Source organism: Chiroxiphia lanceolata, chromosome 2 (genome assembly GCF_009829145.1).
Source record: "Chiroxiphia lanceolata isolate bChiLan1 chromosome 2, bChiLan1.pri, whole genome shotgun sequence".
Classification (NCBI taxonomy): domain Eukaryota; kingdom Metazoa; phylum Chordata; class Aves; order Passeriformes; family Pipridae; genus Chiroxiphia; species Chiroxiphia lanceolata.
The window spans coordinates 31687218-31713018 of record NC_045638.1 but is presented as its reverse complement, the minus strand read 5'-3'; the positions used below and the strand labels follow the sequence as shown (position 1 = coordinate 31713018).

At 39.4% G+C, this 25801-nt stretch overlaps 1 protein-coding gene across 6 annotated transcripts in view; it reads right to left on the bottom strand.

The window, feature by feature from the left end:
* Positions 1 to 25113, bottom strand: part of REV1 (REV1 DNA directed polymerase) — a 67626-nt gene extending 42513 nt beyond the window's left edge. For all 6 annotated transcript variants that reach the window (XM_032680829.1, XM_032680826.1, XM_032680827.1 and 3 more), the window contains exons 1-7: positions 24924 to 25113; positions 10929 to 10995; positions 10046 to 10178; positions 8131 to 8299; positions 5541 to 5690; positions 2360 to 3072; positions 460 to 567 (exon numbers count right to left, since the gene is read on the bottom strand). In XM_032680829.1, coding sequence (XP_032536720.1) covers positions 460 to 567; positions 2360 to 3072; positions 5541 to 5690; positions 8131 to 8299; positions 10046 to 10178; positions 10929 to 10985 — 1330 coding nt within the window. In that variant the 5' untranslated portion in view covers positions 10986 to 10995; positions 24924 to 25113. The remainder of the gene's footprint in view (positions 1 to 459; positions 568 to 2359; positions 3073 to 5540; positions 5691 to 8130; positions 8300 to 10045; positions 10179 to 10928; positions 10996 to 24923) is intronic.
* Positions 25114 to 25801: the final 688 nt, after the last annotated feature.

Below are 25801 nucleotides of genomic sequence, written 5' to 3'. Positions count from 1 at the left end.
CCTTTCCACTTTCCTAGTTAAACAAAGTTTCCTAAACCACTTCAGGAAAATTATTAGGACTTTTTTTTTTTTTTTTTTTTTTTAAAAACAGAGAGTGACCAAACCCCATTTTTGGTACAACTCAAATTTGATCTCTGATTTCTAATATGGTAAATATAAGACTCAATAAGATACGTGCAATATCACAGAGAATAGTTACTACAGATTTTACTTCTCTCTTCTTACTTTAGATACTGAAAGGAGATAGCAAGGAGAATTCCAATTCTCTCTCCACTTGGCTTTTGGATTGTGAGAAAGTAAACAGGACAGAAACAATAAGCAGATAGGAAAGCTGCATAGTCTGACTATCGAAGACGTAAGAAAAATTATTAATATGCAAAGCTAATTTTGTAAGTGTACAAGTTTGGTTTTTTAAAGGCTCAACTGAGTAAACTGTAACACACAGAATTAAGTACTGACCTTTGAGATCTGGTCTATTTCGGATAGCCACAGACACAAAGAAGCAATCCATATCCACGTGCATTATACAGCTCTGTGGCTTGGCTGAGCTCGCAACAGACACATTACCTAGTATGAAGATATACCAATAGAAAGCTTGAACCCTAATTTATACACTTTGTTACTACTCACAGTAGTCATCAAGGACTATTACAAGTTTTTACCACCTCTAAATCATAAGTATTTTTGTTTCCTCTCACCACGAAGGTATTTACTCTGAGAAAGGTAAACATAAACAGTTCACAAACAACCTAAACAATGCATTAAACTTAAGAGTTTCTATTTTATTTTGTCATAATTAACACCTTCTACCTAACAAGCTCCCCCAGTCCAAGGAGGTTAACACATGTTGTGGGCACTGGATCTTAATTTCGCCATGTTAACACTGAATCTGGAACAGAGAATTTTACTCCTTTTTGTTCATCAATCAAAAGAATTTTTGAAAAGATAAAAATAAAGTTTAGTTGCACTAAGAGCTACTGTTATTCTTCATGAAACACACCAAAATAAGTTTAAAACCTCCCATGCATTTGGTGTTGTACCTACACTCACACGAACATTCAGCAAAGATGAGCAAGATACCTCCAGATTGAAAACCTTACATGCCTGAAGCACTACAAATACTTCCTAGAAGTTGCAAGACTGCATGTCTACGTTGCTGACTTATTAGAGAAGGCAATATCTAACAAAAAAATCTTAATCTGAACAATGCATAAAGTGCAACAGTGAAAAAGACTTCAATACATCAAGTGACTGTTCCGCTTAACATGTGAGTTAATTACTGAGTAATCAGAAAAATGTTTTCCTGTTTTAAGTAATTTACAATTTGAACTCATTCTTTGAAAAATAAGGACTATCTGATAATGGGTGTATTTACAAATCAAGTAATCAGGTTAAGAAGTTGTGACTTGTCAACTGAAATACAGGCATTAACTATTTGAATCATCTAGGCCAAATCAAAGAGAAAATAAAAATATATTACCAAATACCATATTTTGATTAAAAATATACATCTAGGTAGTTTATAAGGTAACATGCTTGAGAACTGGGGTGTCTTAGCACAAACACAGAATCAGTTAATTTATTATCTAACAATTCTTTTAGATGTGGCAATTTATCGTCAAGCATATATTCGTATGATTACAAGCGAATATTTTTACAGTACATGAGTTGGAATCTCTTTAATGGTAGACAGCTAACCTTTTAATTGAGTAAGACTGTAAACAAGGGATTCTAAAGATGCAAAATACTTTATCTATATTTGTAACACTTTGCCTCTCATGAATTACACAAGTTTTTTCACTTTGGTCCTTGATGCAATAACATAAAACATTTCTCTTCAAGGCAGGTTCAGAAGTCTCATACGACACCGTTAACCATTTAAACAGACACAGAGCTATATAAAACTCTTACTATCAAAAAATTTTTAATTTTAACTTACTTCCAAATCTTTTAAATTTTCATGCTGAACAATAATATTTTTTCTTCTGTTTTTTCCCTACAGATTTTCACACAGCAACTAGACTCATGTATGTTTAGATATAGATAGATATATATTAGTATTTTTTCCCCTTGATCAATCCACATATCTTGGTAAAGTCAGGAATAGTATTTCTATGAGAAGGAATTCAATATAGACCAGAGTACCATATTAAGTCACATTTTAAGTTAAAAAAACCCAAACAAAGCCAAAAGCAATTGGATCAGTTAGTTTTCACTGCATCCAAGTCAGCAAGTTTTTCCAGATAGTCTGACTGTAATATGAATATTGAATACTAACCTATGTAGTCTCATTTAGACATTTAATGTACAAAGATATAAGGCATCTTCTCAACATAAACCTCCTTAAACAAGTATCTACCTGTGTCAGTTTTAAGTGCAGACCTGCCTGCTTTCCATTTTTTTAATTTTTCCCTTCCTGGAAAGACACCGCTGTTTTTTCTCTGCAGGCTGTTGACAAACTCTGTCAATTCACACTTCCACGTTGATATATGATGCAGTCTTGAACGTGAATAAAAATCAGAAATAAAACTACAATCTGAAGGTTTGGACACAGGTAAGGAAGCTGCCTTGCTAGGAGCAGGTACAGAAGTGCTTTTTGTGCTTGAAGGCCCCTGAACAGTGGAGTGGTGAGCACCATTTATTTTAGTATTACTGTGCAAAAATGAAGATGAGGATGAGTTACTCATAGTCCTGTGTGGACTCCACGAAAAGTCTGTATTTTTGTTGCTTTGCTGCAACTGCTGCATTGTGCAGTCTCTAAAGTCAACCATGCCTTTTTCAGTCTTCCCCTCCTCCTGCACAGGGCCTGGAGAGAACCTGCTTGCAACACCGTTGCCGGAGGGCACCAAGCAATCCTGTGTCTTTAAGGCACTGGTAGAAGTGTGTGTGTGTCCGTTAAAAATGGCAGTGCTGTCTTTATGAGACTGAATCCCATTTTGTTTCCGTATGGGAAGAATCTCCTCCAGTTCTGTAAATCCAAAATCGTCACTTTCTTCTTCCTCTTCTTCATTCCAGCTACTTATTCCATTGGGTGTGATCTCATTTTCCATTTCGCACTTTTTAATATGATTTCTGAAACAGATACAATGATTAAATACTGTATCTTTTATAAATAAAGGCACATTTACAAGTCATTTCAAGTGCTAAGTATTTATGTTCCTAATCGTTATCGGTATACACTTAAGTGTTTTTTACATTCCCAAGACAATTATCTCAAAACTCTGAGCCACATCCTCTCAATGGCGCAAAATACTGTATAGCCATACCAAAGATTTTGCAGATTTCATCTATTATTAACAGCACTACCAGGAGTTTACATGAGAGTGACCATGCTCACATTAGAAAAGCTGCTGCCAAGGCCTTTTAATTTGGTAAGAGGTCTCCAACTGGACTGCAATAATTATTTATTTGTTAACAGAACTGTCTACTCTGGCCTCCAATCGGGAGGCCTGGAGACACATCATCTACAACGCAGCTGTCTCCTTTGAGAACTCACGCAGGATCACTCTCGAGGAAAAAAGGCAACGCAGAAAGAACCGTGTCTTGCAAAATACACCATCTAAGGAGTCTTTCTGCTGCGCCTTTTGCAATCGGATATGTCTATCACGTATTGGCCTCATAAGCCACCAGCGTGCCTGCAGCAAATGTGGATAGTGCCTTCACAAATCTTCGTTCGCGAAGCCTAGCCATGAACAGAACTGTACTACCATGCACAGCATGAATGCTGCAGGAATATGCAAACCATCAGAAGGAGTTATATTTTTATCAAAAGATGTGATTTTCCTTATCTAGTTACAAACAAACAAGAAAAAAGGTATACACAAAAAACTGTTTTTTAGAGAATTATTTTCACAGAATCACAGAATATTCTCAGTTGGAAGGTATCTACAAGGATCATGGAGTCCAGCTCTTAAGTGAATGGCTCGTATAGAGATACCACCTAAGACTAAGGCATTTTTTATTTTTTTTCCCCAATGAAAAAAATCAAATATGTTCTTAGCTTTTGATAAAAAACAAACAAACTACTTTTCAACTTTTAAGCATATAAACCAAAGTATTCTGCCACAAGTGCACTGAAAATTTACATTTACTCTGACAGTGTAAAGACAAAGCTTTCACTCAAAAAATTAACTCCGGGTATTAAAACCAAAGCTTTCAAGAGTTGTACAAACTCCTGATCTGCTGAAAAAACTCAGCAAACCCAACTATCACTCCCAACTCCCAAAGCTAGCAATTTAAATACACAAAAAGAGGTGGGAAATAGTTAGCTATCTTGTATGGCAGTTAAACCAGAAAGCCAATTACTTGTGACAACAATTTGGTTAAGATTATCAGAAACATAAATTATATTAAACATATTATTTTTGAGGAGTTGCATGGTTGAAAATAGTATATTCAGTGGCATATACTCAGCATCAGTGGATAGGGCAGGATTTTAAACTCGTGTTTTTCAGACTAAATTGATAATTTCAGAAGTCTGAATATTCTTCTCACAGAAGAAAACTTTAACAATGCAATAATAAGAGGTGATGGTGATTGCACCACTCATGGTTTAAAATACTGGTATGAAATACTGCTTAGGATATTTATTTTGTGGGACTGATTTTATTTTTCCTAAATGTAAACAAATCCCACTCATGTAGTAGAGTCTCCTCAGCATTATGCATAACTGGATTTTAAATAAATTAGCTGACTGTGGAAGAACTCAGTACAAATCAGAAAATACAGTATCTTGTACAGTATCCTTGGCCCAGTTTGAGCAGTAGCGTTGAACCAGATGACATCCAGGTATCTTTTCCAACCTAAAACATTCTATGTTATGATTCTAAAGAACAAACATGTACTTCTGAAAAAGGTGCAGGAACCTTCTTACAAAAAGAAAAAGAAATCCAGAGAAGAGTTCAAGCGGAATGTTTCTTTCCAAATTCCAACTCCTCTGCCAGTTAAAAAGTTTCACTGGTGCTTTCTGTTCTAGTTTCTTTCTCAAGGTCTTAGGCCTTTTAGGACACTTTTTTTTATATTGTAATTTCATTTTTTAACCCATCTTCTCTCTCAAGCGTGACTTAAACCTTGCTGTTAGCATACGTAATATATGCTGTGACTTTTTTTTTTTTTAAGGACACTAAAGAAAGAGCTTAACAACTAGTATACATTTATATTCATTCCTAGGTACCTTTAGCAAAAGCAGTCAAATGATACCAGCTTTTTATTTTTGAAATAAAAACCTACTTTTCAGTGTCACTAGACATAATCCTTTAATGTATGCCTGTTGCCTCCATACAGATATATTATATCCTAGGACACCTAGGTGATATTATCATGCAAACTGTGGTCCAAAGACTAGAGACAAGGCTTGAAGTCAAGGTAACTGTAGTTCTGCCCTCAACTATTTATATAGCTATACCTTACTTTTAAATTTCAGTGCCTCAGAACTTCCCTCATAAACCTGAAATGAACTTTAAAAATGCTATATAGTTATAAATGCAAACCCATCATGGGTGAATGATGAGCATCTGCATTGCAGGATCTAAAACACTTACACCCTGTTGAGATCTTTAGCTATATTGCTTGGACCTGGCATGGCATCTTCAGGTTTGCATATGCTGTTAAAGTTGAGACCTTTTTGAACACTTGACTGCTTGGTGTAAAGCTGATAGGGAATGTGCGAGAGGAGACGTCCAGCTTTAATGCTGAAACAACAAAAAGAAAAGGAACAGGTTACTGTCTAAGAATTTTTTTAAAAAACCCAACCTTCTATGCTAAAAAAAAAACCCCTCACGTGCAACAAACTATTACTTTGGTCACTACCTTTTGCTGTTCAGTCATACTTGCAGTTCCTTTCACAACCCCCTTCCCACCTCTAACTGGATTGAACTGAAAAGTAATTTGCGATGTGGTGACTGGTACTACAAAAGATATTTGCACGGCAATGTTATTCTCTTGTCTACATCCATTTCTCTTTCCAACTGACACATACAAAGCACACAAAAAGCTTAAATATTTAATTTAAACTCCAAAATAAACAGTCAAAAAAGCCATGATGAGTGGTCCAGGTTATTCCACCTGAACAATGCTGATTGAGCTCTTTAGCTTGGAACAATGCGAATGCACATGTTCTAACCAAATTTGGGTAGAATTTGAAGGAAGCCAGCTAGGATGTGGTTCACTATTAAAAAGAACTACTTTTTCCATTCCACAGGACTAATTACCCCTTCTTGTGAGAAAAAACACTGATGCAAGCTAGACAGAAGAATAATTTCTAAGCACACTTTCCATAAATATCTACAGCAATCATTCCAGTTATATCCTATTGTGTTGCAATGTATCTCCCTCTTCTTTGTCTTCTTCCACTGAAACTGCAATTATATTTAAGTAACTGCTAAATTCCTTAGGGAAGTCACACACTTAGAAGGGACATCATCTCAAAAATACACAACAGTATTGTTGCTGGCAGTAGAGATAACAGCCTTCCCAGCCTACACTTCACTTCTTTGTATACAACTCTTCACACTGAACACTGGATCAGAGCTGCTGAAACTTTTTAGAGCAGAGGAACCTCTCCCATATCAAAGCAGATTAATAGTAGTACTTAGTTTTGAAGATACAACTGGATTCAAACTTTTTAAGAGAATTTAGCTCAGTGGCAGATACTGTTCTTCTACACCTGAATGCTTTCTCTTGGAGATGTGCTTTTTAACTAGCTCAGATCTGTACTACTGCCAGGGGAGCTGAACAGTAGAACAAAAGCCCTTGGGAGCTTTCTTGCTGCAATTAGAGAAGAATATAGTGGGAGATCACATTTCCCAATTAGATAAATTAAAACTGGTCACACATATACAAAGAGACCTGGTAAGGTTTCTATGGAAATAGGATAGTAAGAACAGCCTCAAAAACTTACCAATTAAATATTGTTTGATACATACATATATAGCATTCATAAAGGAATATAATTTACATTTAACATTGCCAAACAGAGTTAAAAATACACAGGTAGAGTTCAAAAGCTTTCTTGTACAGAAAGTAGTGATGCAGCAACCAAGCTTTTACAATGCCTGATTAGACTTTTTCCTCCTATCATGTAATATTTCAAAATAATTGCTGCAATTTCAAGATGATTAAAAAGCCCACATTTATTTAAGAACTGGTTCATGACTTCAAGATTTTAGCTGCTGGAATAGTTGCATTACTAGATGAATCCACAGTTGTTTTTTACCAAACCGTAATTAAGATACAGCAACAGGAATCCTATTTTAGATGCGTCATTCAGTATCTTTCCCCGTTTCACATTCCCTGGATCACAGAACTCATAATCACTGAAAAAATTAGGTTGAAAAGGACCTCTGGGGGTCTCTAGTCCAAACAGTGATCAAAGTAGGGTTATCTTTAAAGTCAGATCAGGTTGGTCAGGGCTGAGTCCACCCAAATGCTGAGTATCTCCAAGGGCAGAAATTCCACAACCTCTCTAGGCACCTGTTCCACTGCTTACTCTCTGTTATTGTGAAAAATCTTTTCCTCATACTCAGTCAAAATTTTCTTCACTGCAACTTGTGACTATTGCCTCTTGTTCTTTTGCTGTGCATCTTGAAGATCTGGCTCCATGCTCTCCATAACCTCCATACAGTGGAGGAACCAAAGAACATAAGTTCTTTGTAAATAAAATGTGGGGTATTATTTTTTGTTTTGTTACAAAGTCACAACACAATAAATGTTTACATGCATTAGTTACAATTTTATGAAAATGCTTTTCAATTGACATCCTTCTTTATTTACAGATGAAATGAAACTTATGCAATGCACAAAGCAAGAAGTTAAAAACCAATCACCTAATACTTATTTAACTGAGATGACAGCTGGTCAGCTGGTTGGATACTAAATGGAATCACTAGGATAATGTTCAGTTTCCTGATATGCTTGAGACTTTTTGACTGTTCTTAGTGAAGTTTCTCACGGAACAATCCCCAAGAAGCAAATCTTCAATGTAACAGCGATATTTTTACAGATGTTACAAAGACAGATTAATTTTAAACTAACCCATAATCTCAAAAGGCAATCTTCTGTAATGCTTTTTTTTCAGATTTTTTTTTCTCAACCAAAAGGAGAAACCTCCAGATGCAATAGACTTAAACTCACCTTTCCATGATCCACTCTGGCCGAACTACTTTTTCTCCTTTCAGTTCTTTTATTTTGGCATTTGGAAGATTGGTGGCAATGATGTGAGTTGTTTTTGATCTGGAATAGTACACATGGTATTGGCCTCCATGTAACATCATTAGCCGCCTTAATTCATCAGCTGAGGGATCTATAAAATTAAACCCAGAAATATTCCTGTTTTGTGTCAGCAAATACAATAAGAAAATCAACTTTAATTCATAAATATGATGCCACAATCAGAAAGAGTGAAAACCACTGTTTTTCTCCTGAAAAACCTTACAAGTTCTTCGAAGAACAAATCAGAAAAACATTTTTTAAGAAATGTAGAAAACTGTCTTTTTTAAAAGACTGATTCAAAATGTAAACATTCTACTTGCTATAGAGGATTGTCCTGGACCTTCCCACAATACATTATGGTGGAGGGCAGGAAAAAATAAGTAAATTTAATCATAACATAACATCTACGTAACACCAAATTAGATTAATTCGCATATCTTTTCACCAGAGTATGAGAAACTAGTTTATATCCAGAAATAATAGAAAATAAATACTATAAAAAGGGTTTAGCAAATTTTACTATAAAATTTCTGCTTTACTGAAGCAGTTAACTCACTCTTTCCTCACCAGGTTATTCATGAATTGTTTTTGGGAACAGTGAATATCTTAAAAACTAACAACTCTTCTTATCTCCTGAATAGTGTTAAAAAGGGTACTACTTCTGTAAGCAGAGGTTGGGGGGTGGCGGGGAGAAGGCAAGAAGTTTCAGCTTTGAAAACATTTGCAGTGGTGTCACACTGGCCCCAAAAGGTTTGAGTCAGTACAAACAATGCTTGAATAGTAAATCTAGCATAAGGCACTAAAAAAAAAGTTGATCAATACAGGAAGGAAGGAAATTTTTTTAAAGTATACCGTTACAATTTTTTCCAGTGGTATATTGTCAATTCTCAAAATATGTCTAACATTTCATTTTACCTCTAACTTTTAAGTAAAAGTAGCACACATTTTCTCCAAGTGTTATCTTTCCTACTCCAGCCTTTTGGACAAATGTCTTGTAAAGCTCTATTTAGGCACTTCTACCTTGAAGAATACACAAATGCCAGATTTTCACCAAAAAACCTGCCCGTACTAAATAACAGATTCAGATGTATTAGTAGTTTAACATATCCACCTTAACCTATTTCAGTCCGTTTGAGCCCTGTGCTTAAACCAGCATTAATCCATATCATAGAAGCTGTACACATCAGTTACATAACAGTCACAACATTCCTGGCATAGATCCTTGAAAAAGGCTTCTGGGGAGTTTAAAAAAGGCTATTAAGCTGCTTTACAGAACCCAGGAGAAGCATGAACTTAAGTAGGGTAGATTAAAAACCTTATTCCAGCTAACATGCCCTACCAGTCCATCACAGATAATGCATATATCTTACCTCTTCTCTTGTTCCTCCTTCCACTATTAGTGGGTTCTCTGTCTCAAGCACTATGCCACTCCGAGAAAGAAAACCCTGATGTACCCACCCAAAAGTAGATTTAAGGCATACAACCCAACCATCAGTATTTTGGAAAATTAAAAATTTAATATATGTAGGAATATGGAGGAAGTTAAAAGGTTTCATTTCAAATAACAAGATCATGGAACATGGAAAAATCTACTCCTATTTCTAGCAGTCATCTCTCACGTAAATGATTTAGTAAAGCAATATTTATATTCAGAATGTAATTTTATATTGAAAACCTTAATAATGAAAAACAAAGGAATATACAAAACATATACAGTAATTGTCACGTATTTGTTTAGGTGTAAACTTACGTATTTTACAGTTCTTCACTCCTATTAGGATGATAAACATTAGAACAACGCAAAACAGATCCTCAAAAAAAAAAACCAAAAGTTCACCTGTCAAGCCATTGACGTAGATGGCGACTCCACTGAAGATACTTGATGCATTTCCATCCCTCTGCTGCTGTATGACTGAATCTGACCGGAACTGATCCTCCAATTTCTTAACCTTTGCCGACATGTACCCACCCTAGTTTTTAAGTTAAAACACAACCCATGAGGCTACTCTTATTTCCTAATGTTTACATAGAGAAACTGGTCAATTACAAGACTGGAAAGGTAAGCAGCATTCCTTCATATTGAATTTGGTTGACACACAAAAGACATTCATTTTCCAAATGAAACACAGCAAATGTTCCACATAAACTCTTATCTAGATAACTGCATCTTGTTATCAACATGGTAGGATTTATTTCATACTTATTTTTTTCCTATAGAAAAAGATTCTATCTATATAAAAATTCTTATGGAATAACAAGAAAGAAGAAATAAGGAGATAATGCAAGTTTGGATGCTAAATTGGGGCTCATTGCCTAGAGAAACAATGTAGTTCCATGTATTTTCAGTTCTTAAATATACATGAGATAGTAGTAATTTATGTAAATTAGATGCCTCAGTTATTGTCTGTCCAACTACAGAATGTGGTGGAGACAACCATAAATAGTTTTAAAATTACTTAGTGTATTTTTTAAATGGCGATTTAAAGCTATTCAAGGGTCTGCACTTATTAATAATGCAATTTAGTGGATTATTGAGAACAAAGACTTCAAAACTTTGTAACTCAAAAATTTCTTTTGAACTTAATTATGCATTTTCAAGCAAAGCAAAAGCATTTCATTTACAGCATCCCTTTAGCACATATAAAAAAAATTGTAAAACCCTTTTAACCACAGTGCCATTTACCTCTTTAAAAAAAAAAGACACTTTGTTTTGTACATACCCATATTCCCCATCCATCGCCTTCGGCAGCCCGTTTCCGCCATCCACCTCGCCTCATCCTGAAGCTTCTGCATAGGAAGAACAATGCTTGATCAATTAAATGTTCAGCATTTCAGGCCATTTACAGATAATCAAAACTATTACATTTTTTTCAACAGGCTTCACTGAAGTATGTGAGTTTCACAGCCAATCTAGAAATGCAAAAGTGCATAAAAACTAGTTCCTCAGTTTTGTAGTAATGCATACTGTAGTTCCTTCTGTGTATCAAAAACCACACATGTACATTTTATTGTATTCTCCCTGAACACAAAAAACTCCTTACAATGTTCAGTTTTCAACACCAATAATTAGATTCTTCCTGTTCACCACACATCTTCCATAAAAAAAAGGAGTAACAAAAGGTTCTCAAACACAACTGCTAACATTCATGCAAAGCATTGCCCAAGTCATAAACATTCTTTTATTTCCTATTTGATACCATATACATGGTATGATGCAGGTAAACTCCTCCTGGTATTAGAGACTGGATTAATTTCACCAATGGATTTACAGCTGCTTATAAAATGTCCTAAGACTTGCTGCTCCAATGCAATACAACACACAAAAGCAAAAACACCAAAGGCTATCTTATGGTCAACAAAAAGCCAGCTGTTTAAATGACCTAGGAAGATCTATAGTTAGGTTTGTGATGTGATTCTTCGGGGCTTTTTGTTTGTTTGTATTGCTTAATAATAAATAAATAAACACAACCAGCCAAACTGCAATTTTCCTTTATGCAAGACACTTATCCCACGAGCGGAACACAGCAGTGTCCCCAGATAAGCTATTAGTTGGTTGGAACAGAACTCTTGGATAGAAAATGTTTGGACTGTGGCCAACTGTTCCCTGCATCCAAGTGATTCGCATTTACTATAGCTGCTGTAACACTGATTTTAAAATATTGATTAATGATGTAATAAGAGGTCACTATTACAGAGTGACCTGTAAGAGGCCTGCTATTAAATCTCTTGCTTTCTAACCAAACTCATTCTCTAAACAAAAAGACTATTTTGTCTTTTAGGTCTATCAGCTCTTAGAGTATGAGGACAGGACTCTAAAATTTAAAAAAAAACAAAAACAAAACAAAGGTGACTGCCATAAGTGTCCTATTTCATTAAATATTTAATTTATATACCCTTATCTTCCATAAAAATGCAACACATTCTGGTCATTTTCCTATCCAGGCCTTCTACTGCCCTGTTCTGGAGACTGCCTCATTTATTGTATTAAAGTTCTGTTTCCTATGAACCTGGCTGAAAGTGAATTCTAGCTTCTTTTAAAACCCTTTTGTCCCAGAGCTACCAAACAGGCATACTTTGAAAACCAGTTAAACCGTCCTGGACTGCAGGCAGGTTTGACTGCAAAACAAGACACAGCAGCAGGAAAAGTTTTTGTAAGTATGATTGTTTTCATGGACTACTGCAAATATGCCAAATTAGGTAACCACAGATTATAGTCAAGCAGGTACAACTATCTTGAAAAGACAAGATTCTGTTTTATGTTTCGGGACCTTTGCAAACACAAGAAGATCGTGGTGCACCCAGTTCTATTCTTATAGTTGCTGTAGCTTGATACATAACCAACACACATGTATGTAATTATGAAGATTAATCACATGTCAAGGAGATGAACTCTACGCCAACAACCACAACAAAGCAACCCCTCCTCAGATTACTGTATTTTCTCTCTAGGTACCTGCCTTTCTTACTCAGAGATCTATTTCCAAGACATTGGGCCTTCTGAAATTAACTTTTAGTGGTTTCAATTATATGTAATAGATACCACAGAACTCTTAAGAAGCACTGAGAAAAATGAGAGGAGATGAGCTAGATGACCACATAAAATACAAAATAGACTTTTTTCCTGTAGAGGACAGTATATACTGGAAATGGCTTGATGATTTCTTTCCTATTGAAAATTTGTATTTTTCCACAGCTGAAGTCAACTTTGACATCTATCACTCCTGGCTAAGAAATTCTTGAAGAATAGTGCAAGTTCAAAAAAACCCCATCCATTAATAAAGATGTCATCTGTTGTTAGATACTACAGATATCAGTGTACGAGTTCATAAGAGACACCACAATTTTAACTACTAACTACCCTTTCTCTCTCTTAATAAAGGATGACAAAGTGGCTACAAAAAGGAGACAGGCTCTGTCTTCATAAGGAGCCACACGGAGAGGACGAGAGGCAATGGATACAAACTGCACCAGGTTTCTTCTTGTCATAAGAAAAATATTTTTTGGAGTGAGAACAATCAATCGCTGGAACACAGGGACATGGTAGAATCCTCATCACTGGAGATTTTCAAGTTGCAATTGGACAGGGTGTTAGATAATCTCATCTAGGCTTCCTTACTCGTGAAAAGTTGGATTAGTCTTTTGAGGTCACTTCCAGTCTGGGCTGTTCTATGATTCTATGTCTATCAGAAAGACCTCATACAAAAATAAACTCTTACTCTGAAAAAGGCCAAAGACTGTATGAAATCCACACTCTGAATCACAACTCCAATCACCAAGAAGATAGGATTTGATAGGTAGTTAACTCTGATCCCTAAACAGGCAACCTCCTGCTTAAACTAAACTGAACTAACTAATGCCCAATAAACTGAAGAACTGCCTTCATAAGGGTAAGCTTTTCTGAAATCTTGAAACACGTTTAATTTTTATTCAGGACACAGAGGAAGAAATATCTCTAGTCTAAAAGCCATTAGAGCTGAAAAACACAACTCGTGAAGGCCAATCCAAATAAGAATCATGGGGATGTGCCTAGTTTGATTAAAATCAGAAATGGGACAAACAAAGCTACTTTAGGTCAGTGTGCCAAAAACATGACAGATCAACTGCTCAGAAGTCATCTTCCTACAGCCTGAAAAACTAGAGAAACTAGGCTGTAATGCCTACTTAAAACATCTGATAATGATATACCATTTCTTTGGTAGATATGATTTTTGATTTAGTCCACTTAAATTCTAAATATACAAGTTAGGAAAACAGTGCTTCAGTGATTACTAGATGCCTCTGGCTCAAGTCTTGAGGGTCATGGCTTATTTTCTTAATGCTGATATGAAAGAAAACCTGGGAAACTAACTTCTCCCTTTGTAGTTCCAGAAACTGAATGATGAGTCAAGGTTTCTAGAGACAACAAAGACACCTCATTGCTAAAGACTTGCACTTACAGTGCGAATTTTTCCTTGAAAATGAAGGTAACCTCTACAGCTGCCTTGCTGAAATCTAAGGAACAAATGAGCACGAGAGATATCTTGCACAGGATACATTCAATCAGAGGAAAATTTAAGCAAGATTTTAAATACGCTCACTGTGTCATGAAATAAGAAATGTAAGGAAGGTATGATACTCCCTCTACAGGAATCATGATGAAGGGATAAGAAAGAGAAATGCTTTGTAAAGAACCCTTGAAGTACGGGGCGGAGAAAGTGTGGGTGACTGGAAATCAAGATGGGACTTCAAACACCCATCACAAGCAGGCCAATTTCAGACAAGAATTCATTTTCCTTGTAGTTCTTTCTTATAGTATCTAACTTGTTTCAGAACAGTTTTCTCTGTTTTCACAAATTCAAGAGCACAAATGTGAACCACAAATGTGAAAGTGAACCACCAGTTACTAGTTTTTAGGTTATTTCTAGAGCCTGAAAGACAAGGTATACAGCAACCCTCTGCCCAGAGAAAAGCTTTCTAAACGCTCATATTCTGAACCTTTGAACACAAAGAAATCTTCAGCAATGAAAAAAAAAAAATCCCAACAAATTCTTAAACTCCACAAAAGCCTATAAAGACAAAAATATTTCTAGGAACAGATTCCAGGTTTTCAAGAAAAAAAAAAAAAGTCAAGTTAAGAACTCCTGCGGTCAAAATTCGCGTAATTTGGTCCTGTACCTCTTTCTAGACCATGTACAAATGGCAAAACCTTATCACTCTACCAAATAGGGTTAATTAAAATTCAAATTTTTACTGGAAAATCCTTTTCAAAACTGGAGCTAAAAAAGAAGAGCTTTGATGCTTTGTACATCAGTAGAGGCTAAAAGTATGTAACATTCCTTTGCATACTGCTTCACAGGCCTAGCATTATATTTCCCAATCCACAACCACTTAATCCTCTTAATAAAGGCTGTTAATCAAAGCCAGCAGATCAGGTAATGGAATGAAATATTAAGTGTACATTTTATGAATTCTCTAAACATGCCTGCATGTATAGAAGAGTTACAGAGCAAGGAACATAGATGTGAATGTTGACGTTAGTAGTTGTTTTAATCTCATCTGTAGCCCATACAGTCTCATGCAGGAAAGTTATTTCTTTAAAATACTCTAAATTCAGGTTGGTGTGATTGTAAGACAGTGGCTTTCCATTATCCTGGGCAGCTGGGATAACACGGATAAGGGACTAACCCAGACCAAAACCACGTGTTGTGGGGAAAAATGGTTGGGAATACAGAATGCAGATCTCAATGACCCTGTTAGAAGTGAACACGGATCCTCACAGGCTTTTTAATTCTAGATCAGTACTAGTCCTGCCCAAACTTGAGTTGTTTCTGCCATACTCTTCAGCAGTGTCTTTGCCAAGTATATACAGCGCAGAGGTATTTTCGCTGCCTCTTCAAGTAGCCAATTTGAATCTGGCAGAATATACGCTTCATAGCTCTGCACTACAAGAAAGTATATGAATTATTTCCAAAGACAAAACAAGGCTGCAGTGTGACTCAACAAACAACCCTCCCAAAGTTGTGTCTAAATACATGGCACAAGTAATGTTTCATTCAGATAATCTAATTTTAGGTAACTGAAAGCTGCATGAAAGTATAACACATTGTAACAGCTACTCTGCACTTCTAATAGCTACTCTGCACTTCTGACCAGAGTAGGCATGCTGTCACTGTCCCCTAATGCAAAAAAATTTGATTTAATTAACATATTCACACCCCACAAGTCTTATTCTTGAAGGTGTTACTAACAGAAATATGGGTGTCTCACGCCACAGATGATGAGTATCAGAATCTTTTGCTTGAACTGTAGATTCGACCCATCCCAGCTCAGCAGGGCTTAAAAGTTGTTTCCATCAAGTGGGTATTTTGTGGCTTGTTTGAGTTTCTTACATCTACATTCCAGCTCCCACATCAAACTCACCACTCTACTTGGCACTAGTCTGCAAGCTCTTTGAGGAAAGAACTAACCTACATGTTTACACATTTCTCAGCACAAGAGAGTCCCATTCTTGGCTGAGTCTTCTGGAAAAGAACTGCTGCGACAGGGTATAAAACTGTTTTCTACCACATATTGAAAAGTTCAGAATCCAGCAGATGAACTCACACAAAAAGTTCAAAAGCTTTTTTAAAGATACTATATGCTTAAATGCCTGTGATTTTAGAAAATTCAGAGCTAACACTATACTGCAAAGCAACTGAATTTTATTCTAAGTGGGAAATAAACTCTCAGGGTGAAGTTTCTTAGGATGGTTGAGTCCACTTGATGGCTGACTGTCACCAAAAGGGACAGTTCTGCTCTTCAACCTTTGCTGGCCTAACAGGCTTTATGCCTTCATCTCAACCTCTACACTGCTTCCAAGTTCACAGGACCCCTATGTTCACATCGGTGCCACATGCAATTCAGCTCACTAAAAAACCCAGAAGTATGACATAAAATTACTGGTTAGTTTGTTTCCTGCAAGTTCAGCAAGATGAACTGACTTACAAAAGCTTAAGACAAAGCCAAAGCAGACAGGCCAGAAAAGAGAAATGGATGGGATCCTAATATTAGCCATTAAAAAATAGCTAATTGAAACCAACTTTCAGGGTCATGGTTATAACTAACTGCAGGGCAAATGTAGCTACAGAGTCACAATGAGCTGACCAGAGCTGCTCATGTTCTTTTCCCCCAACAAACCAAGGGGTAAGCTACCTCACCTTTTCCATTAGGATAAGGGTTTTAAAGAACATTACAAACAGCTCCCCATCTTAGGCCACGTATGTCCATATGATAAGTACTCCTAACTACAAGTACCTTAAGTTACAGGGTCAACTAGCAAGTTCTATTCTGAAGTTCAATCTTTGATGATATTTTAAAGCAAGATAAAAGAAATTAGCTGAAGGACACTTGCAACAATAGCTGTCGTCAAAAACACCCAACACCACCTTCATCTTCTGTGAGTAAACCTAAGAGTATGAATTAGGAAAGAACAAACTTTAAAATCTTAGGCAAATCAAATATTAGACACAAAACAATCAGCACAAGAAATTTAGATGTAGCATTTTTCTAAGATGTGAACATCCATAGCATTTGCTAGAAAGGTGAAATACCATATAACTCACACAAAGCGTGGGAAAACCCCAAGTCCTTCAGAATCAACTCCTTCTGTGCAGATGACTATTCTAAAACTGTGTTCTGTGTGCACTTTAATTTGAGCTTGGCAGCAAAGAAATGATACTCTGACCTTCATTTCAAGCACTCCCCTAGAAAGAGATGCAGGAACTCTTTCCTAAACTAATCCAGTTTCCAAACTGACTATTTTTGCAACTCAAAATGGTCTTTATTTCCAATCAGTCTGGTTTACAATCATGGACTAAATACTTTACACTCAAGTAACAACTAAGAAATATCAATTTCTTTTGCTAGCTAAACGTCACAATGACATAAAGCAGTTGTACAGCAGGTAACCATCTATATGAGAGTGGTACAAAACAGAAGAGTTTATATCTTTTTACAACTTCTTTGGAAGTCCAGGGCACATGATTGTTTTAGTTGTCCCAGACTGAGGAAGCATGAGCAGATGGTCCAGAAACCAGTATCACTGCACAGTCTGCACCAGCTTTGAGCACTCTCTTTTCAAGATATCCTTTTTGCTTTTATACATGGCATTTGAGATGGCTAGTTCTTTGAAAAATAGCAAGACAGATTCAATTTGAGACCAACTGTCAATGTTTCATTCCCCTCTAGGAATAACACTCAGTAGCAGCTCCAGTCCATTTAGAGGTTGTCACAAGTAGTGGTTTAACTTGGTTAAATTTTTCTTCTGCTTACAGAAAACTGTGGCCTTCAGTTTCAATGTTTCTGTATTTCTCAGTAAAGTCATGACCTCCTCAGCCCCTTCAGAGTTCCTCAGTGATGACTGGCTTTTCCTCACAAATTTTCATTGCTATATGTAACCATGTAGCTCAATTCACTTTTTAGTTCAAATATCACCTCTGACACATCTGCTCTTACTGTCACAATACATTGGCAAGTTTCAGCAAACTTTGATTGGCTTCATAATTTCTTTTCTGTGCTTGCTTTTGGGGCTTCAAACTCAAAGAGGACTTTGCACATTCACTGTCTTTATGCCAGCTTCTAAATGCCTAGAATCCAGAATAAAATCCATTAAGAAAAATCAGAACAAGAAGCATAGCTCACGGAATCAGGACTCTCTATAGCAAAATAGTAAATGGATTGTAAATCACCAAAAGGAAATTCTCTCTTGGACTTGAGTATCTGAAACAATAAATGAGAGGAGTTTATACATTGGGTAGTTTTCCTTCAAGTCCCTAAGTTTATCTATCTATAGTATTTGAGAACAGAGAACTGTGTTAATTCTTTTCTTTGAAAGGAAGACTGGGATCTTCATTTTCTACCTAATAAACCAACAGAATTTGTTCAGGAGGTTTTTAGTTTGTGCACCCAGTCTGACAATCCAGTCCTACAACTCCTGTCTTACCCAAGTAGCCCATGCTGAGGTGCAGGTCAAGAAGTCAGCAGGTAGCATAATTAAACCATGATCCCTCCTCCCTAACAACATGAAGAGTTGCTGCTGCTGCTAAATGATTTAGGCTTCCTAGAAACAACTGAAGGAAGCATCCTTGTAAACCTAAAGAAAAACTTAAGTCAGGAAATGCGGGTAAGTGGAGGTAAGACTATTAAAAAATAACTTGAAAATTTTCATGAGGTGATCAAAGGAAGGAATCTCTGAACATTCTGAATTTATTAACATCAAATTCAGAGGAACTGTGCTTTTGAAAACCTCTGACATATACTACCTTTAACTTCCCCAGACTTCAGCCCAGCAGACTAATGAAATCCTTCAGAAGAGAGTACATATTTTTGATCAATTTTACGAGGTATAACAAGACCAAGTGCAAGGTGCTGCACCCGGGTTGGGGCAATACAGGCTGGGGGATGAGCAGATCAAGAGCAGCCCTGAAAGACTTGGGGGTGCTGGTGGATGAGAGGTTGGACATGAGCCAGCAGAGCACACTTGCATTCCAGAAAGCCAATCATATCCTGGGCTGCATCAAAAGCACCATGGCCAGCAGGTCAAGGGAGGTGATTCTGCCCCTCTACTACACTCTGGTGAGACCCCACCTGGGCACTGCATCCAGCTCTGGGGTCCCCAGTACAAAAAAGACACAGCCTTATTGGATCAAGTCCAGAGGAGGGCCACCAAGACGATTAGAGGGATGGAGCACCTCTCCCATGAAGACACATTGTGAGAATTGGGTTTGTTCAGCCTGGAAAAGAGAAGGCTTAGGAGTGGCCTTATTGCAGCCTTTCACTACCTGGGAAAGTACAAGAAAGAAGGAGAGAAGCTATTTACAAGGGCAGGTAGTGACAGGACAAGGGGGAATGGCTTCAAACTGACAAAGAACAGATTTAGATCAGATATTAGGAAGAAACTCTTTACTGTGAGAGTGGTGAGGCACTGGAACAGGCTGCCCAGAGAAGATGTGGATGCCCCATCCCTGGATGTGTTGAAGGCCAGGTTGGATGGAGCTCCAAGCAACCTGGTCTAGTGGAAGGTGTCCCTGCTCATAGCAGGGGGCCTGGAACTAGATGATCTTTAAGGTCCCTTCCAACCCAGGCCATTCACTGATGAAGCTGGGTTTTTTTAGGAGACATGCCCAAGGCAGTTGTGCTTTATGGTCAACCCAATGCTATCACTGAGCAGGCATTGATACAGCCCAGGCTTTTCAGGGAAAAAGAGAGATACAGGCGTTCACTTTGCAAATGTTAGATGATGTCAGATACCGAGGAGGACCATCTCTCTACTCATACACAGGCAGGAAGCCTCTAAGAACTCAATAACTTTACCAGCAAAAGCACTGATGACTAAAGATTCAGTATTTAAACAGACAGATTTTTCCGTTCATAGCAGCTTTTGAATGACATTACTTAATTTTAACTGACATTGCATAGTCAAGTTCCCAAGTGTTTTTCTGAAATTGTCTTTGAACCTCTAAAAGCTGCAAAATCTTTTTTGAAGTAAAATCTTCACAACATATGGCTTCTATGCTTAACCTTGAAGTTTTGAGTTTTCCATGTCTTTTTGTTAGTTTTCATCAACTCAGAACAAGATTAGGAAGAATCAGATGAAACTAGTAACTGGAGAAATCAAAAGAAATGGAAATATTTTTTCATCTATTGCCTAGTTTATTTGTAGATTCTCTGACACTGGATACCAAGGATGCTAAAAGTCTATATTAGTTGAATAGATAAATGGAATAAAAAGACATCATACTTTTTTTGAGGTAACAAACTACAGAAACTAGGTAACAAACTACAGCATATAAAGGGAAAGTATCCCAGTATGTTTGTTTATTATTACTGAGGCAAACTTCTGATCTGATCCAATATATTTCCAAGTTTCCTCCTAAATACAGAGAAAGATAGAAAGACAGAGCACAGTGGTTCTGTGTTTTCCAGGAAAAACACAGTTTTAAGTTCTTGGGACAAAATAAAAAATGCTTTAATTCTTTAGGATCCTTAAATTAAACTCAAATCTGAATTGTACTCTTGGCCTAAAATGGTTTTAAGTTGGCATTTTAACTACCTCTGACATCAAAACAAAAATATTACACTACTACTTAGTGGAGACAGATTGATACAAAATGGCCACAAAGCACAAACAGCTTATCCCAAGCCAATACAACATCTGCAGAGCTTGGGTTAAAAATCAACACAGAAGTTACAGGAATCATTATGGAGGAGGAATACTTAAAATTTCAAATCAGCCAGAAATTACAGTGAAAAGTCAGACCTCTCCTCCCGTATTGTTTTATAAAGAAGATTATTGGAACCACTTACCAAATCATACAATTTCAGCAGGAAAACAGAGCAAATAGTGACTGAAAAGGCACTATTAGAGACTAGTGCTCTAAGGTTTCCTGAAAACAACAGGCAGATTCAGAAACCAGGAAGAGTATCTTTTCAATACAGATCATTATTTTAGTTCTTTACTTCAAATGGGAGTTGCATTCAATAGCACAGAATGGTAAAATACATTCACTCTACTTGGAAAACTGCACTAATCATTTACCTTACATGCCACAGGGTCAGGGGCTTTACTATTTGTAAGAATTACCAGCAATTTAATGAATTCCTTTAAAAAGCAACAGCTTCTAGGTTTCCAAAATGATGTTAAGTGGAGTGAAAACACTTGTCCAACAGGCTGACTCATCATGCCCTGAACTAACAGCTGATCTGAGTCAGCTCAAAAAGATGAAGTCATGAACATGGTGGACAGAATCTTATTTTACTTTGGATATTCTCTGACAACTAAAAGCTGACAAAAATACTAGCAACAGTCTCCAGGATCCTGCCAAAATACACCACCTACCTCACCTTGCGAGAAGACTGTCCATCTTTAATTCAATACAGAAAAACCTGAGTGCAGTTCTTGACCCTACTCTGTGCGGCTTCAGCACTGCTTTGTTGCCATTTGGTATTCAAACCAATCCACCTGCATTTGCAAGAGTGACTTTGCAAGGTACCTGAGCAGTGTCTTCTAAGCAAAATCAGCTTTCTCTTTTTCAGAATCATTTCATAAAACAAGAAGCTGAAGAGATGTGCATGAATCAAGGCAAACCAAATAAGGAGGTTACAACTAAGAACTCCCTCATGCTGGGATCTGGTTAAAGTATTTACAGGTACTGGGGAACAGAAAGCAAAACCAACAGAAGAGTTAACCACAGTATGGCTGAGCTTTACCTATGCAAGCAAACGAACCACCAGTTTAGCACTATTAAATAGTGCTGGGAGACAGGAAAGGAGTCTGTCCCCATGTCTCCTGACCACAAAAAATAATTAATAAAATACTGCTTTCCCCAAAACCTAACACTGAAATTCAGGGACCACCATCTGCCCAGGCATGTAAAGCAAAGAATACAGAAGATACAATCCTTGCTGTGGGTATACCAAACTAAAAGCATCTCCTTGAAGAATTTCATGGTCACAGAATCCTTAACTACAGTAGCAGCAGTTCTTCAGTCAGTTTTGAAATAAAGGCCACAGAGATGGAAGATATCATTACATCCTAGAATTTAAAGCTGTTTCGCACACTCACCTCTCTTCTGCTGAAGACTGGGAAAGAAAAGGGTTTCCTAATTCTGACTTCTATCTTATGAGTTCTTTACTCATAAGAGTAAAGAACCACCAGCTACTCCACATGAAATACTCCACATGAAATCTCCTCTCTCCGTGAGGAGATCTCAGACACAGAGGCTCTCTTCCCTAAAAACGTTTGCATCTCCAACTCAAATGCTGTCTGGTTTCCCCAACAGAGCCAAAAGCTGTTCTTAGGGTAAAGCCCTACAAGTATCTCTCTTAAAAAAACACGCTTCTGAAAGCATAATATGACACGTCTGAGAATTCCTTGTGACTCTTTGCATCCACTTAGATTTGCTCTTACTTCCAACTTTTTTTGCAGCTCTACAGCCACTCCCGTTTCTATTTGTTTCCAGTTTCTCCTCATTTTGCTATGCTTCGGTAAACACACGGCACTATCACCAAACTAATCCACTTTGTATTCTTGAGGAAGGGTTTCAACATTTGGATATTTAGGTCCCTATTTATATCTATACCAGGCAAACATGCTGCTAAGAGCTGACAGAGATCTCAGTGATATTAATATACCCCTTTGATTAACCCAGAAAAATGTTGAATAAAAAAAAAAAAATCATTCTTCATGAAATAAAAAATAGCTAACAAATTACAGAGGGAAAGCACACAGCAGGGTCAGGCAAATTATTTTTCCCTGCTTGTCCTGAAAGGGATGGTAGAAATATTGAAAATTTGCAACGAAACTTCTTTCAAGAAGTCATGTGGGTCAAGGGATCAGAAATGAATAATCAAAATTGGCACCCAGTTACAACACACTATCACTGCATCAGAACAGCCTGTAAGTAAGAGTATGTATGTAGTATCCAAAAAGATGGACTGGTTTGAAGGGCCCATTACTGAATGACTTAATCAAGACATGTATATTATACAAAGGAAAATATAGAATCAGTTTACTACTGAGGCTGGAAATATTCTAATGTATTTTTCTTATTAGAGCTTTGCTTTTAGAACAACCTTTCCTAAACATCAGTGAGTCACGAGGTAGGTGCTTGCACTGTGCCTCTACTAACACTGTCCTACCAGTGACCTCCAGCAGTGTGATATCTTGGGATTATTTACTAACAGGGATTTGGTACATTATGCATTGGAAGAAATGGACTGAATGAAAGACCAATATTGTGGGAGTGGGTAATACCCACATGCCTGAGGCAAGATGGCAAAGGATTTGTCAGAGATTTGTATTTCTGTGTTAAACATCATAAAGCTTAGTAAAACGGGACTATTCCAGAAATAAATTTTAACTGTAAGCTCTTGCAACTAATAGTAATTAGGCAACTCTTTAAACCAGTTCTATGTGAGCAACAATTGCATCTAAATGAATAATGAATTCAGATCGTAAAACTACAATCCTCTGTGTTTACTTCTTTAGACTACAACAGTAAATTTGAGGTTGGACCTGGATTTCAGATCAAGATGCACAACAAACATCAACTCATCCTTTCATTAAGACAATCATTAACACGAGCAGAACATTCACAGCCCTGTGATTCTAAAGACTGAAACATTAATCTTAAAGCATCAGAAATAATGGGATATTACAGCATACAACACATAGGTTTTCTACCAAAAAAAACCCCCAAAAAACGTGCTTGTGATACTATCTTCCTCCCCCTTCTTAAGGTTAACATGACACTACCACGCATTTCCCATCAGGAGCTTCTTGCTCAGTATCACAGGTCAAGTCAGTGGTAACTGTATAGCAAAATGCACCACAATCATACAGGGAAGGGGTGAAAGAAACATCAGCGAACGCATCTGTCTCTCGGTGTTTGTAAGCACGGGCTTACTCATCAAGCACAGGTCCTCCCTCTTCCCTTCAGCACACCGGTTATACCCAGCACTATTGCTCAGCAAATACAACTTGTCACAAACAGGACGGGAAACCGCAGGCAAGATACACGCTGCTACATCGCGGGGAGCGTTCAAGAGGGCACGGCCGCGCCAGGGCTCGGGCTTTCGCTCTCCTCCCCTCCAGCCTATTTCCCTGCAGTGACCCCTTGGCGCTGGCAGAACGCTGTGACAGCCTCGCTCGCCCCGGCTCTGCCGGGGGGGGGACCCGTGTTGTGTCTGCGGCGCAGGCCCCATGTGACAGATACAGACAGACAGACAGACACGCACACAGTCAGACAGACACACGCACAGGTGCGGGGAGGGGCGGGTGACCCGGACACGCGCACACCTGGCGCGCACCCGCGGTGTCTCGCGGGGCGGGCGGGGGCGCGCCCAGGCGCGCGCCCAGGGGGTCCGTCCCCGCGTCCCCCCCGCCCTCCCGCGCGCGCGCGCGCGCGGGCAACCGAGGCCCCCACGCGCCGGTTACATAACGCCGCGCGCAGGCCCCCCTTCCCTTCCCGCCCCTCGTTCCCGCGCCGGGAAAAGAACAGGGAAGGCCCAGGCCGCGGGCCCAGGGAGGGGCTGAGACAGGGCAGCGGCTGCGGGCCTCGTGCCTGCCTCTCCGGCTCCCCCTCCCTCCCTCCTCCCCTTCCTGCTCCCCGTTCCCAAGCCGCCCCCCGCACGCCCCCCCCCCGCCGCGCCGTGAGGAGGAACGCGCCCGCTCCGGTAGCCCCGCCGCCGCCGCTCACCTTTTGCCGCGTCCCAGACGCACATTCCCGGGGGCGCCGCCGCCGCCTCCTGCCCTGCCGGGCCGTGTGTGCTTCACATCGCGGCTCCCCCTCCGGCACGGACGGACGGACGGACGCACGCAACCACCGCCTCCCGCCCGCCTTCTTCCTCTTCCTCCTCCTTCCCAGCGCCAGCCGCCCTCTCCCCCCGCTCTCCCTGCCTCCTTCCCTCTCCCCCCCGCACGGTGTCCCCGGCACGGCCCCTCCTCCTCCCTCCCCCCCTCCGCCCCTTCCCGCGAGCGCGTCACGGGAGAGTCTCGCGCCACCAACCCGTCGCCGCCGCGCGGTCAACAAACGGCGCGCGCCAGGCGGGCAGGGCCGCTGGGCCAGGGCGCCCCCTGGCGGGGCGTCAGAGCACGGAGCGGGGCTGGGGGGCGCGAGCACCGCGGGGCACGTGACGGCGGGGATGGGCGGGGCGCGGCGCGAGCAGCTCTCGCGCCTCTCCCCGCGCGCCCGAGTGGGCTGCGGGGTGGCGGCGCCCCCTGGCGGCCCGACGAGCGCGCCGCAAGCGCAGGCGGGCGGTTGGCACCGGGACGGGACGGGAGCGGAGCGCGGGGGGTCGGTGTGCCCAGCACAGCCCGCACCTCCCGCTTACGGGGGTCGCTGTTCAGGGAAGAAGCGGGCGAGGAAGGCCCGAGCTGGGTTGTGGTAGTGCCAGCGTTCCTCTCCCGGCCTGGACCCCGGTAGGAGATGGCGTGAGGGGGGTTACGGCCCGGCCCTGGCCCTGCCCCTGCCCCGGCTGGGTCCTGGTGGCTGAAGTGGGTCTGAGCCAGGTTCAGATCTCCGCAGCCTCACTCTTGAACGGATTCCTTCCGCGGGAAAAGGGCCTGCTTGTTCCT